General features: G+C 42.3%; 1 protein-coding gene across 1 annotated transcript in view; it reads left to right on the plus strand.

The window, feature by feature from the left end:
- Positions 1–15,339, plus strand: part of CASQ2 (calsequestrin 2) — a 63,325-nt gene that overhangs the window by 32,601 nt on the left and 15,385 nt on the right. Inside the window, exons 5-7 of the mRNA XM_047727373.1 lie at positions 2,859–2,932; positions 8,381–8,511; positions 10,109–10,154. Coding sequence (XP_047583329.1) covers positions 2,859–2,932; positions 8,381–8,511; positions 10,109–10,154 — 251 coding nt within the window. The remainder of the gene's footprint in view (positions 1–2,858; positions 2,933–8,380; positions 8,512–10,108; positions 10,155–15,339) is intronic.

Below are 15,339 nucleotides of genomic sequence, written 5' to 3' on the forward strand. Positions count from 1 at the left end.
ATGTTGAACATGATAAAGAATAGCAGTCATACATTCATTCCATTGATGTTAGTAGACAATATGAACATTCAAGTGTATGAAATCAAAACAAAAAAAACCCCAAACCCTGAATATTTTACAGTATCACAAACTGAAAAACATTACTAATGACAAACTAGCTTGGACTAGAGTTACAATCACACCAACTGAGAAGACCTGGTGAGGAAGCAGTTTCCCCAAGGATCTCTCCAGCTATCATGCTTGTTGACATCTTAGTCAGAAAATATTATAGAATACAATAAGTTTACACTTTCAGATATAATATTAACTACTGTGAAATTTTGAATGGTTATAGAAAACATGCAGAAAGTTTTATCACCACAAAAAATGTATGGCTGTTACACACTGACTGAAAGCATCACGAAGTTCTTTCAGACATTCACGTCTCCCTGTTTCTTCTTGCCGTCCAAAAGAGCATGGGGTCCATAGGTGGGGAGTTGGGAAGGTACCCAGGGGAAGCACTCAGGAAGAATCCTGTATTTCTGCTGTAGTTTGAGGGTGACTGGTCAAGGAAATTTAATGGCACAGAGACATTGGCTTTGCAAAATGATCCCAAGCTATCCTACAGATAAATGGAAGGACAGTGGAGAACTAGAGGGCTTGAACACAGAGGTAGACTGGAATGGTTTGGGAGAAAAGTCTCCTAAGATATAGAAGATCAAATTAGAAAGGACTTGGAAGAATTGGGGGGCTACATCTTCCAAGGAAGTTGGGTATGAAACTTCACATCCAACTTGAGCACATAGCTATGGATGCTAGCGTTGAGAGGGGGTAACAGGAACTTCTGAGGGGAACTCAGCAGATAGTTAAGAATGCCAAACTGGGGGAAATCTGGAGGTGGGCAGCCAGTATCCAGTATGGAAAACCCTGAGAGATGGGAAGAAAGGTGAGGAAATGCAGTACGCGGTAAGCCGGCAGTTAAAGGCTGATTGTTCAGGAGCCTATTCCAGAAGGGGAAACGGAGGGTCAGACTGGAAGAGCCAGGAAGGAGCTGGTCAGCATCAGAAAAGGACATGAGGGCAGGAAAACCTGATGTCACATGACATCAAACAGAGCAGATTAGACCAGGTACCCTAGAAGACAACCACTGTTTGGGAAAAGCTAAAGGTTCAACCACAGTTTGAAGTGTCACCTTGGGGGAATTATCTTGCTCTACCCTTTTTCATCTTAAAAGGGATACAGATTGGTTTCCTAGGTGAAGAAGGGAATTCTCTGAACACAGGTGTAGGCCATCCTTTCCAGTAGGGGAGGAGTTCAAGGACATGGGGAGAGATTCATCAGGGACAAGGGGGTCAGGGAGGGAGGATACAGATGATTCTGCTGGAGAACACTATAGTTTTAGACAGATGTAAATAGCTTAGGTATGGCCCTAACCCTTCCACTCTCTCCCACCTTCTGTCTATTCATTCTCCAAACCTCTCACCCATCTTCTTCCCCATCCGCCCAGTTCTCTACCTCAACTATCAGGCTATATGATGTATTTTCCAACTAACCAATTACCTTTATGGGGAGAAGTCTGTGTGAATGTGTATCAGTATGGACAGGCATTCTTGTAAATTTTTCAATCCCCTCTCATCTGTGTTTATTGCACTTACCTCTATTCTAGCAACCATCACATTACATTGTGGTTCTTTAAGGGTCCATACCAACTCTGGGTTGTGTGCCTTTGAGATCATTGTCTTTGTCTTACTCATGTTTGTGTTCCCTGAGCCAGTATTAATCGTGAAATGTTTTTGATTGACTTGAAAAATTCTGCATGCTCCTGGAACTCAGGCAAAAGCTTATGTCTCTAATGATTAAGAGATAGGGAACTCCACAAAATGAGAAGAGGTTAATCTTCTTAAGAATGAATCAAAGTGTCACCAACTTTCAGGATTATGGATGTTATGTAGAACCACCCTGCGAGCATTCCCATCCCCATTACCCTTACCTCTAAGGCTGAAATACCAGTGTCTTCTCCAGGTAACTGACGAGATGTAATAAGTCACAGCATGGCCACGCTCAAGTTTGAAACCAGAGTCAAGCATAGGCTTGATTGATTTTAAATCATCTTCTCAAGGAATCAGAATAAGAATGAAAACTTAAAAAGAGGGAAAGAAAAATGAGGGTTTACCAAAAAGGGGACTTCTGCTAAGAAGTTTAAAGTACTTTCATGATGTCATTTTTGATTGAGGTTGCTTTCCATACTAAGATGGATTTCCTTCTCACCTGGTGGTCACTTATAGGAAGCTGTGCTTACACACTCATAACTAATGGTGAGTCTGAGTGGAATAACTTTTTCCTCGGGTTTAGAATCTAATATTCTCTTTTTCTCCCTTTCTCAGTTTCCTTCACTTTCTCCTTCCCATCTACCAATTTCTGAAAAGACATAAAAATGTGGTAAAGGGTTCTTCTTTAGCTCAATAGAATACCACTCAACTCAAACTCCTTGGGGGAAATTGTGGGTTTAAATAGCAATAAATAGGGGCACCTGGGTGGCTCAGTCATTAAGCGTCTGCCTTCACCTCTGGTCATGATCCCGGAGTCCTGGGATCGAGCCCCACATTGGGCTCCCTATTTGGCGAGAAGCCTGCTTCTCCCTCTCCCACTACCTCTGCTTGTGTTCCCTCTCTCGCTGTGTCTCTCTCTGTCAAATAAATAAAATCTTAAAAAAAAAAATAAATAGAACTAAATAATTTTCTATCTAAATAATAATCTACTAAATAATTTTCCAGTCACAATTAATTGGCTCCCCACTCTCTCTACATTATTTAAAAAGAGAAATGTCTTTGGCATGCATCTTTAAAAGTTTCTTTCTTTGATCTTTTTTTTTCTCTCAGATTACAAGGCTTTCGAAGAGGCAGCTGAACACTTCCAACCTTATATCAAATTTTTTGCTACCTTCGACAAAGGAGTAAGTACCTATGAAACCCCAATTTGAATACTTCTGTAGGTATAAAGGATGAAAATTTGAACTTCCCAGTCCTTTTCTAAATTTTAGAAATATTTGCCATCTTCCATCCATTAACACTTTCTCCAGAAGTGTTAGAAATACAGCAATAAGTCACTTTTGAATGGGAGATGAATACAAAGATGATTAATTCAGAGGAAGTAAGCTCATTTCTAAAAATAGCTGATGAAAAGTGATGAACCATTTTTAACCACCTTGAACACTAAGAATGGGCAGTGCATGAGCAGAGTGTGCCAGGACACTAGTCACTGCTTCCTTGTCTTTAGAGCTATTCTCTCCCTTCCCAGGGGTGCATACTTCCCCTTCTGTTGGGTTAGGATGCAGGAATGGAATGGGGAGGACTACTGGTCATCTGAAACCTGGAGTGCTTCCATAAGTTACCTATTATCTTCAAGAGATGTCATTAATATACTCATCTGTAATTCAATTTTTCTTTCTTTCTGGATGTGGCTCATGATTTTGTAAGCCAAAGAACATATATGAAGGACCTTGAATCAGTGGGTAATTTTTTTGGAGTTCACTGTGGATGGAATACTCCACTCTAACTTCAGTTAGGACTAAAATGGATACTACTTATCGAGTGCTTTTTGTGTGTCAGGTACAACTTGATGCATTGTATGTCTATGACCTCTAAGCCTTTAAACAACTTTGGGAGCCAAGAAGTCCCATGTCCCATATAACAAAACAGATTTAGAAAGAGTAAGTAATATCCAAGGTCTCCAGTGAATTAATGGTAGTGCTGAGATCCCAGCTATGCACACCCATGCCCCTTCCTTGGTAACATCCACTTAAGTAGAAGACTCTGTACCTGCCCTTGAAATTCAGGGTGTATCCCCACATACCCACATTCACATAGAGACACACACAACACACAAAAGATGCATACATAATGCACATGTAAAACACCCAACACACACACAACACACAACAAACACAGCTCACAAACATGACACACATAAGCACACAACAAACAGGACACACACAGTACACACATAACGCACACCTCCTCACACACACTCACACTCAAACCCACACCCACACTTATATAACTCTCAGTACACACGCACTCACACTCATAGCCACACCTACACACATAAGAGTGTCTCTCACACTCACACACATATCACACCTAAAAACCTTCAGTCACCATATCTACTAGAACAAATAAGTCTAGGACAAACTAAATCCTGATTATATTCAAGTCAAAGTCCATCAGAGGGTGACCTACTGAGGGGTAAGGCAGTTGAAGAGCAGGGCTCGTGGGCCTTTATACCATGGGAGTCCAAGTATTCTGTGAAAAACAGAAGGAAGCCTGTAGGTTCTGGAGCAGGGAAGGAATATGAAAGAAAAGGTTGTATTCAATCCCTGTATATGTGTACATCAAACTACCTCTGTGGATATAGCCCTGCTCTAAAAACTCTAGATTGAAAATAATCCAGAAGAGTCTATAATCTGAGTAATAAAATCTAAACCTGAAGAAAATTTACCTTAATTGGTTGGATTGGAGTCAAGAGAGATCCAGAGCAAGAATACCAAAAGCAAGAATAACTACCACTTACTAAGTAGCTTTTACGTGCTAGACTCTGTGCTGAGAGTTTACATAGCTCTTTCAGTCATCTCAAAGTGCCCATAAAGGACATATTAGTATTCTCAATCTACATAGAAGGAAGCCAAGGCACCGAGAGATTAAGTGATTTGCCCATGGTCACACAGTAAGGGAGCAATGAAGACTGAGGTGTAATCTCAGGTCAGTGTTCATACTGCTGTGCAGAGAAAGAAACAATACACGTGAAGCTCTTGGCTGAAGTCTGATATGTGGGGAGCATTCAGTAAATGTTAGCTAGTCCTGTTGTGCATAAAAGGCAGCCATCTAAGCCCAGGGGAATGGAGGTTGGGTGAGAACTTTAGCAGAGAAGGGGAGGTAAAGGGAGACCTAAACTGAATACATCACTGCCATTCCATTACGACAGGCCAGCAGTGACTGAGGTGGCTCCCGGGGGCCAGAACTCATCCGAGAGAACACAATCAGGCAGGCAGGCTAGGCCAAGAAAGAAAGCCTTAGTTCTTCAAAGGGTGGCCCACTGTTCAGTTCAGGGTGGTATCGGTTTTCAGACATGCCTCCCAGCCCAACCATATGGTTTTGTGTCCGTGGCCCATGAAGAAGGTGAGGTCAGGCTATAATTACAAACTCAGAAGCCTCTTCACTCCAAACTCTGTAAGACACTGAGTCATAAGTGCCCCCATTCATGTAGCCTTGTGGGATTTTACAACATTTAAAAGGAGAAAGACACACTCTCTACCTCTACATGGAACATGGAAAGAAGAGTAGTCACACGCAGAGGACTCAGTGCCATTTGGGACTTGAAAATTTCAAGTTTGTGGGTGAGGGAGGGAGCCAGAGCCCAAGGAAGCCTCATGGTGTCCAGCAGGGGGCGCTGATGCAGAAGAGGGAGCTGCAAGAACTCTTCGTTGAGACTGAGGGAAGCCCAGAAGGACTAGGGGGAGGGAAGGTGTTTCCTAGAGGTGTGAAGTCAGGCGAGGCCAGCGCCAAGGAGGCACTAATACAGTCCCAAAGATGAAAAGCCAACTGGCAGACATGGAGATGACAAGAGGACTTGGTCATTACTGAGGTGAAGGAGAGAAAGACCAGAGAAGATTCAAAAATACAAGACTACAAGACTCCTCTTCAAGACAGCAAAGATCCTGAAGCTCCTGAAAACATTAGGGAATCGAAGAAAAGAATCTACTGAAAACATAAGATGGGGTTGATGAGTTCTCTTACTACAAGTGGGGAAGATGTACAACTAGAAGTATCTTTCATTTATTCATTCATTTGCTCACTCAGAGAATATTTATCAAGTGCACTTTATGGGCTGGAATCTCTTCTAGAGGCCAGCAACACCACAAGGAGTAAAACAGATTCCTGCCCCTGTGGGATTTAGAGTTTAGTGTGGTGGGGGAGGGGACAAGGAGAAGATGGTAGACAGAAAGTAAGTAGACAAAACAATAAATATGTTATATTCAGTATAGTATATGAGTTAGAGAACCATGAAGACACTGGGATGTCAGGACTGCTGAACCATTGTCCGTAGGGGTCTCCCCCAAAGAGCTTTTAAAATCATGGATTCCTGGACCCACAACTAAGATGAAACTTGTATTTTTTTGTGTTGTGACCAGGCCCAGGAACATGCATTTCCAGAGAGCTCCTTGGGGGCATTCTACCTGACCTGCAGGTTTGGGACCAGCACTAATAGGTTTGGGACCAGCACTAATAGTTGCATCCTGATCCTAAACCAAGCTATGACATCTCTGATCTGAATCCCATGGAGTCAGAGAGTCAGAGGGCTAAGGATGGCATGTTTATTGGCCAAGATGCAACTGAAAAAAAATGAGAGAAAGGGCTTTCCTTGGGATACAGGCTGAGGGCACTCCATGGTGTGGGATATAGTGACTAGCCCTCTGGAAAATTTTTTTCAGGTTTCCCAAGACCTAAACTTAAGAATATCACCATCCAGCTTCATGTTTGTGGTCTTAACATTGCATACCCAGACACTGGCATTCAAGGACCACACACACACACACACACACTTCAGAAGTTGGGAATGAAAAGAGATTGCCATTCTAGGTGATAGTTTAGAACACACCACTGCCTGGGATTCGCTTTGGGCTGTCTCCCCTCCACATACAAGATCTTGACAAACTGCAAACAAAGACTGGGCCTCCAGTTCATTATCTGTAAAGTAAGTAATAATAATGGTTCTTACCTTAGCAAGCCAGGTGAAGATGTACAAAGTAATCAATTGCACTAGCGCCCGACCCAGCGTGAGTCCTCGGGGTGCTTACTACCTTTACTGTTTTCCTTCATCTGGTCACTCCCCACTTCCTTTAAGCACGGTTTTCTGGTTCCTAAAATATGTCATCAGTGAAGTCAGCAACCCAGAATCCAGTGTCATTTTCAGCCCATTTTCTGATGGGCCAGGCTCTGTGAAGAACATGTGAAAACCCAGCCTCTGGTTATGTGTTCGCTGGTTCCTTCCCACGCTCCCCACCCCAGCATCCACACCACCCCCACCCTGTCAAAGAGGGGGAAAAGTAAGAAAAGACCCCACACTTCCCTGTCCCTCAAAACCATATCAACATGATGATAAATCTCTTTTGATGGACTGGAGCTCTTAACGTGGCCTGTTTTCTTTAGCTCTGGGTAGGATGTTAGAGTTTCTTTCCCTGAAGTCCTATGAGAAATGTCTTTTGGAATATGGTGACCCAGAATTAATAGCGACTGATGACAAAAGCCATAGGGACACCCGTGTTTGCTCAGAATGGCTTTACTTGTGTAACGGTTTATGTAATACCCAGTTCCTCCCCCTTCCCAATTAGTCACAGCTGCCCTGGACCTCTGCACCGTTGGTTACCACCACAGGGCGTCAGCTCTTAGGCAATTCTTCTTTCGTTTCAAGGGAACCACTGTTCATCCCTGTGCTTTCTTGGACCTCAGCTCAAACGGGAAAAGAATGGCATTTGGTTTTCTACAAAGCATTGCACATTCCAGGCCTCTCAAATCATTTCACAAAAAGAGGCTTGAGCTCAGCAGCCCTGCAGGCAAACACAGCACCCATTCTGCCCCAACAGTGAGACTATGTGGCCACTTTAATCAAGAGAGCAGACGTCTTCCAGGCTGCAAGCTGGCTCCCCATGCTTTTTATCTGGTAGAGGGTGAGCCCTTCATCCTGGGTTGCTGGGGGAATATCCCAGTTCTAGCTTACGAGTCTGAACCCTGGGAAATCCCTCCATTCTGGACAAAGCAGGATGGTTGGTGACCTTCTGTCTGGTAACAAAGCAGACAGTTCCCAGAGTCTGAGAAACCACTGGACAAGCCAGTACTGAGAGATAACCCTGCTTCTGTCTAAATCACAAGAAGGAGTAAGGAGATGATCAAGGACAAATTAATGGGTTGACCTCTGATTTTGAGTACTTGTGTGCTGTAAACGGTTTCTGTCAATTGCCTGTGCTATCCAAACTGGTTCAATTAAATCCATGCATCTCAGAACACTGAGACCATTCTGTTGACGTTTGCTTCTTTTTCCAGCCCTGGCACATACAGCGGAGTGATGATGATTGTACAGTTAGATTCCCCACTTTTCATCCCTACCGCTCCCTTCTCCTGGTTGGATCTCATTTGCCAAAAAGGGTTTTTCCTTGATTTGTCCTTCTCTGACTGGTCGAGCTAGGGCTTAGGCAATGAGTTTCTACCACTTCAACATTTAAGTTAAAACTGTAGGTATACTCTCATATCTTTTCCAGAAAACACACACACTTCTTATAGATGGGCAACCCACTGCTACTCTAGACTAGCATTCAAGGAAATTATTGTCATGTTTCTAATTGTTACAGGTTGCAAAGAAATTGTCCTTGAAGATGAATGAGGTTGACTTCTACGAGCCATTTATGGATGAGCCCATTGCCATCCCTAACAAACCTTACACAGAAGAGGAGATCGTGGAGTTTGTGAAGGAGCACCAAAGGTGCCTCAGATGACATGCAGGGGATGGTGGGTGGGGGACAGGCAGTGGTCTAAGGCCTGGGGGATGGAGAAGAACCTCTCAGTCCTAACATTTTTAGGCCTCCCAAGAGCAATAACCTGGAGTTACTACCCCAGAAGAGCTGAAATCAGTAGTATGGCTTTGTTGGTCATTGATCAGTTGGGCAGGATATTGCTACCTTTTCTGAGTATGGGTCTATACTTGCAAACAAGGTAGACCAACTCCCCACAATCAGCAAATCCCCTCCGAGTCAGAGTAAGTTACAAGTCATATTCTACAATAATAACAATAGAGATTTACTGTCAGCCTCTTATTGCCAAATACCATGCCAGTGCTTATGGAAGCTATTTTATCTAATATTCAACATTATGGAGTATTATTATTATCCTGATGTTACAGATCAAGGGATTGGGCTCAGAGTAGTTAAATAACTTAGCCATGGATGAATGTTTAATACATAGACTTCTGGGAGAGGCCTATTTGATACCACTTAGAGTAGCTCTAGCATGGATCAGCAAACTTTTTCCATAAAGGGCCAGAGAATAAATATTTCAGGTTCTGTTGGCCAGATGGTTTCTGTTGTAATACTCAGCCTTGCTGTGTAGTGTGAAAGCAGCTGTAGACAGTATGTAAACAAATGGGTATGGCTGTATCCCAATAAACCTTATTTATAAACACAGGAAGCACTGGCTGGATTTGGCCCACCAGCTATGGTTGGCTGACCCCTGCTCTTGAGGGAGGGACAATATTGAAACATGGAATGTGGTAGTGGGTTCACCACCTCGGCACACCACCCTCCCTCTCCAATGCCCGCTCAGATATGTCCACTGAACCTGGAGCACTATGACTCCATCACCTTGTTGTCCTGGTCCCCATAGGGAGGCAGCATTTGGAGAAGGAAATCTCTGTGTGTCTAATACAATTTGCCAACATTCAGAAGGAAATAAAACCATGAGCAAAATGTAATTTTACTTGTTCCTCCAAACATCCCTAAAGAGCTTTTGAATGATGATCCTGATGATATGAAAATGCAGTCCTGGCCTAGGAGAACCACTACTTCTGCTTCTTCTCCCAGGTGTCCTCATTCTGGGCCTGCTCTGGGCTTTGAGCAGTGGGCCCTATCTATGAGGAAGGAAATGGCTTCTTGCCCTAGGAATAAGCTAACCCTATACCCTCTGACCCATTGTTTGTAATCGACTTTATTTCCTTATTTATTTGGCTCCACACTTAGAGTGGAGCCTAACACAGGGCTTGAACTTTATGACTATGAGATCAAGACCTGAACTGAGATCAATAATAGTTAGATGCCAAATCCACTGAGTCACCCAGGGGTCCCTCTAATAGGCTTTATATAATCCTTGGATCAAATGGGTCTGTGAAAAGGCTGGGAGCTTCAGGCCCAGCTAGCTCCCTGTGTGATGTAACAGGGTAGAACAGCTCCATTTCCTTAGGGGAGATTTCTAGAGCTCTTCATGCCCTTGCAAATGAACCAGCATCTCATTTTATATTCACTACGCTGAGGCTGTGGTGTCTGCCTTGGTAATCCCCACTCAAAGAAGCTCATCTTTGTTTTTTTCAGACCCACCCTACGTCGCCTGCGTCCAGAAGACATGTTTGAAACATGGGTAAGAAATGAGAAACTCTTTCTGCCTTGTAGACACCACACCAAGTGGAGTACCCCTTTGAGTTCCCAAACTTAAACCACATTTTATTTTGCTGGAGTGGATGTCTAGATGATGGAGAATTTGAAACGTGGATAACATCACACTCAATTAAAGCCCAGTTCTCCATGGATCTAATTTAAGCCTCTTGGGTAGTATCCACAAGGCAAAACTACTCTATCTTTGAGTTCATTTCCCACAGTCACTACTGGCTTCTGGTCACTGACTACCAGAGACCAGGGTGACATCATGGAAGGCACTCAGGCTGTGGAGTCATAGAGACTTGGGTTCACATCCAGAATCTGCTACCTGGTAGCTCTGCATCCTGTATCAAGTCATGTCATCTTTCTGAGCTTTAGTTAGTTTCTGCTTCTCAAATCAGGGCTTTTCGTAAGGATGAGTGGTTGCAAAGCGCCTAGAACCTGGGAGGTGTTTGGCCAACTGATGGTAGCTGTTTTCATTAATATCAACTCAAGGCACTGGAAGGTGCTGAGTCAGATTATCCCCTAGGTCTATGTCATAGACAATGTGTCAGGCAAGTCAAAATAGTATAGAAAGAGGGCCATGGAGGTACAACATCCCATCCCATCCCATCCCACATCAGCTTTATATAAAATTCCATAACCAATAACAACCAACACCTGTGGAGCATTCTTCAAAGCATTCCAAAGTATTCTTTTAACCTGGATGTTTCAAGAGTTCTAAAAAGTGAAGTAGAACAAATATTACTTAAGCTCATTTTACATGGGGAAACTGATGATCGTACAGATTAAGTTGATTAATCAAGGATACATAACTAATAAGCATTAGATCTTGGGACTTAAGTTTAGATCATCTGGAGCCAAATCTCATGTTCTCTTCAGTATAGTTCCCCAGAGTAAGCATATCCCCATGAGGTGCCATTTTGTCAAGGGGGTGGGGGAGAAGAAAGGAATTAACATGAAAGCATTTATTTATTTAATCTTTGATTCAGAGTCTAAAATGACAGAAGAACAGAACCATGAAGTAACTTATCACTTGATATCTTACTGGCTGGTAACTTATTTGTATGTCTGAAGGCAGAACAAACATTTCGTAAGACACTGAAGAGCAAGTCATCCAGTCTGGAGAATTGGACTTTCGAAGCATAACCCAGCAGTAATGGAAACCTATTTTCTTAATATTTAAACCTTTCAAAAATGTAATCTTTAAAAGGTCTTGTTACTAGATTTAAAAAGAGTGTAGCAGTGTTTTAAAAATAATATTCCTTTAAAAAATAGCTTTACCTTTTACTTAAAATTATTTCACACTTACGAAAAATAATGTAAAGAATTCCATGATCTCTTTACCAGATTCCCCAAATGTTAACATTTTACTTTCTTTGCTTGATCACATACTTCTTGACAGATAATGGATATAAACATTTTTTTGCCCTGAATTGTTTGAGAGTAGCTAGCAGACACAAATCTCCTTACCCCTATATACTTCAGATGTTTTCTAAAAACAGGGAATGTCTCTCAAAACCACAGTGTACTTATCAAAATCAGGAAATTAGTATAATTCTATTTCACCTATGGATCTTATTCAAACTGACCAGTGTCCCACTAATGTCCTTTATAGCACACACACACACAAAATTCTTTTTTCCTGGCCCAGGATCTGATCTTGGATCTCACATCTGAGGTTTGTTGTTCTATTCTTTAGTCTTTAACCTGGTATGAGTTCTTGGTTACCAGAATCTGCTACCTGGTCTTTCTCTGTCTTTCATGACCATTTTAAATTGGGAGCGATTGTCACTGCTCTCTTCTGCTATGTCTCTGTTCTTAGTTCTTTTAATTTTCTTCATCCCTAAGAGAAGCCCTTCCTTCAGACCTTCTCTTAATGACACAGCTATATCACATCCCTGACACCATATGCCGTGGTGGGAGAGCTGTGTCCTGTCCCCTCCCCCTGACCACAAATACCCCTTGCCCCCCCACACTGCCCAGTAGAAATGTTCCCTCTCATATATCACAGGCAGATGTTCAGAAATTTCACTCTCTGGATTCACCGCAACTCATTCTCTGCTCTCTTTTCACTTAAGGGAAAAGATAAGTTACTTCCTTTCACTATAATAGAACTGATGGCTCATATTCTCCACCATTACTATATATTCAATTGTTTTCTAATCAGGAAAGGGCTTTGTATTAAATTTAACCTGGTAGAGAAAAGGGCAACTAGACTGGGTTTCTTCTTACCTGCACACCATCATGGACTATCCACGTGACATCCCAGGAGCTGTAACCAGACCTCACCGGTCCCAAGTCTCCAACTACGGAGGGAAGGCAGGATCATCTTTCCATCCTTAAAAAGGAGAAGCAGAAATCAATCTGTCAAAGGGATCTCTGGGAAGCCACTTCCCAAGTGCCTTCCCCATCTACCTTTGCCACCTAGGGAAGCATTGCTCCAAAGAGCAGCATCTTCATGGACTACTGGGCTGCAGCAAATGAAACCACAGAAGCTGGGGAAAGTGACCAGTTATGACCTTGGAAGTCTTTATCTTCAACACCCATTTTCCCAGACGTTGCAAAATATTTAAATAAGATAGGAAAACTAAGTCAAGCTAAAGCAACTATTGACCTTTTTCTTTCTCTCATTGTGTGGGTTTTTAAAGAGCAAACCATAAAAAACACATGCTTGATTATTACTAAAGAAATTGGTGGCTAGTGATACTTGCTTTGTGTAAATTAAACAGCTATTTGCTTATTTAGATTCAAAGAACGTCAAGGTGGGGCAAGGTGGTCCAGACTGAGTGCCGACTTGTCCTTCCTTTCAATACTCTTACCTTCCAACCAGCTCTCCATCCTGGCAAGTGGTCGGAGTTCTGGGCAAAAGTGCATGGGGATGGGAGTCAGCAGTTCCTTCAGAAAGAACCTTTTCTCTTTGTGGCAATAACAAAGTAGTACTTCCAAAAGGGGGCCAGAAACCTCCAGATAAGCCCCTAGAACATTCCATTGCACCAGGGAGTCGGTAGTTTTAAGTGCATGTTTTTTTCTTTGCATTGCTTCATTCAAGAGAACAAACATTCAACAGAACCTGGAAGGAAACAGAGCAAAACAGTAACAGTGGTAATATACCTGGTTGGTGGGTGACTGATGTGTGGTTTCTTTTTGGTATCTCTAATACTTTCCATTTTCTTCAACTAGTGTGTAAGCTTTTTATCAACATATCCTTTTTTCTTTAAATCAGTGGAAATTCATAAGAACTTATTACTTTGTGCTAAGCACAGGGTTTATAAAAATGAATATTGCTATTGTGTCCTTAGAAGTTCAGGGTTGAACAAATGAAACAATCTTAAAACATATTAATACCACTCTAGTATGCTCATACTATGATAGATAAATGTACAAAGTGAAAGAGAATTCAGAGTAGGGTATTCACCAAAGTATTCCTAAGTCTCCAGTTCTTTGGGGGATATGGTGCTCAGTCATTTTACATAAAACCCCTTTACCAGGCTCCTTTAACTAAGAGTCACTAATCTGAGTTTGAAACATCTGCAAACCCTGCAGGGACACCAGACTCATTTTGTTGCTATTAATGATGTCAAGGAGGAAAATTGTTCCTTCTACCCTCTTAGGTTCTGTATTAAAGGGCTGCAAATTAAACTGACAAAACACAGATGAGCATGGGCAAAAGACAGATTTAATGACCCATTTATGCAAGGGAGTTTACAAGGAAATGTGACTCAACAAGGGGCTTATATACCATCTTAATTGGAAATGGAAGAGGCAAGAGGCACTTCTGAGAGAAAAAAATGACTTATTAGAAGGTTGGGGAGAAAGGGAACTTATGGAAAAACAAACCATGTCTTGGAAAAAGAAACAGGCCCTTGGGGAATAGATGGGAGATTTGCTAGTTCTGTGATAATATCTGTCTAAGAAGAGAAATTAGAACGGTTCTTGAGTATGGGTTTATGACAATTGAGTTCTTTTGGGATTCTCTGTTTTTAGGTAGATAAGGCATTCAGGAATTCATATGCTTTCAGCCCAAAATAATTTTTATGCCACAGTGGCTTATTCTGGACCCCTTCAGTGAGAAAGAAAAAGCACGTGGGGCCAGACAGAACGGGCTTGAATCCCAGTTATGTCACGTACCAGTTCTGTGGCGTTAGGTAAGTCACTTCAATTCTTTAAGCACTAAATAGGAATAAGACTTTCATTTATGTTTTAGAAATGACGGTCTTGTAAAGAACTGATACAAAGAACGGCAGGGGGCAGATACTATTGTGGCTATTGTAATTATCCTTGTTATTTTAAGGCATAATCCTTTCCCTCAGAGAGCTTGCCATCTGGTTGAGAAGGTAAGATTTGTGCTATTAAAAAGAGAGTTTCCAAGGCAATGTGATCCAAAGGCTAAATGGGTGATCTGGAGCAAAGGCTGTGGGGTTCCGAGAAAGCCCCCCAAGGGGGTCTCAGTCCTATGCATGGTCAGCTTGGCTCTTCCTCCCCCGTGCACATTGGATTCTCACTGAGGAACCCTGATTTATACGCTTCCCCCATGGATTCTTGCTCTGTGAGTCTATTACTGAAAATACCCGGCCCCAAGCAGGCACCTGCCTCTTTGCCAGTGTTCTCTACAGGTTTGTGAACTGACTCTTTGATTCCTACAAAGAGACGGGTTCTTTGCCTGGATGGCTAGAGCCCTCCATCCAGGCACCATCTTGGGCCTGGGGAGTGACAGCCTCATTGTGAGCAGCTTCTTAACAAATGAATATGGATTCTTAATTCCAAAAGCAATTTCAAGTGTGTTCTAGAAGGGCACACAGAAATGAAGCCTGCTTTACAGAGTTAACACTGCTCACTTTCTGCTGATGGCAGGAGACAGAGACACAGGACAGCCTAATGAGAACTGATCAGGATATTCTGTCTGGCGATAATAGCAAATGTAAAACAGTGAAACCTTGGACTCCCCTTCTGGTTGGTGTTGGATTTGTGTAATAAACCTGCACACACATGCACACGCACACACATATATCTGTAAAATTCAATTCCCCAGAGCATCTGACCAAGCCCATGCCCACTCTCTTGTTTTTAATAATAATATTTTCCATTTAATCTCTCAGAATTTTTGGAGCTTTTATCCATTCCAAACTCAAAGGGGAAAAATTAGCATTTAGATAGGATTGCACCAG

The sequence above is a fragment of the Lutra lutra genome, chromosome 4, assembly GCF_902655055.1.
Source record: "Lutra lutra chromosome 4, mLutLut1.2, whole genome shotgun sequence".
NCBI classification, from domain to species: domain Eukaryota; kingdom Metazoa; phylum Chordata; class Mammalia; order Carnivora; family Mustelidae; genus Lutra; species Lutra lutra.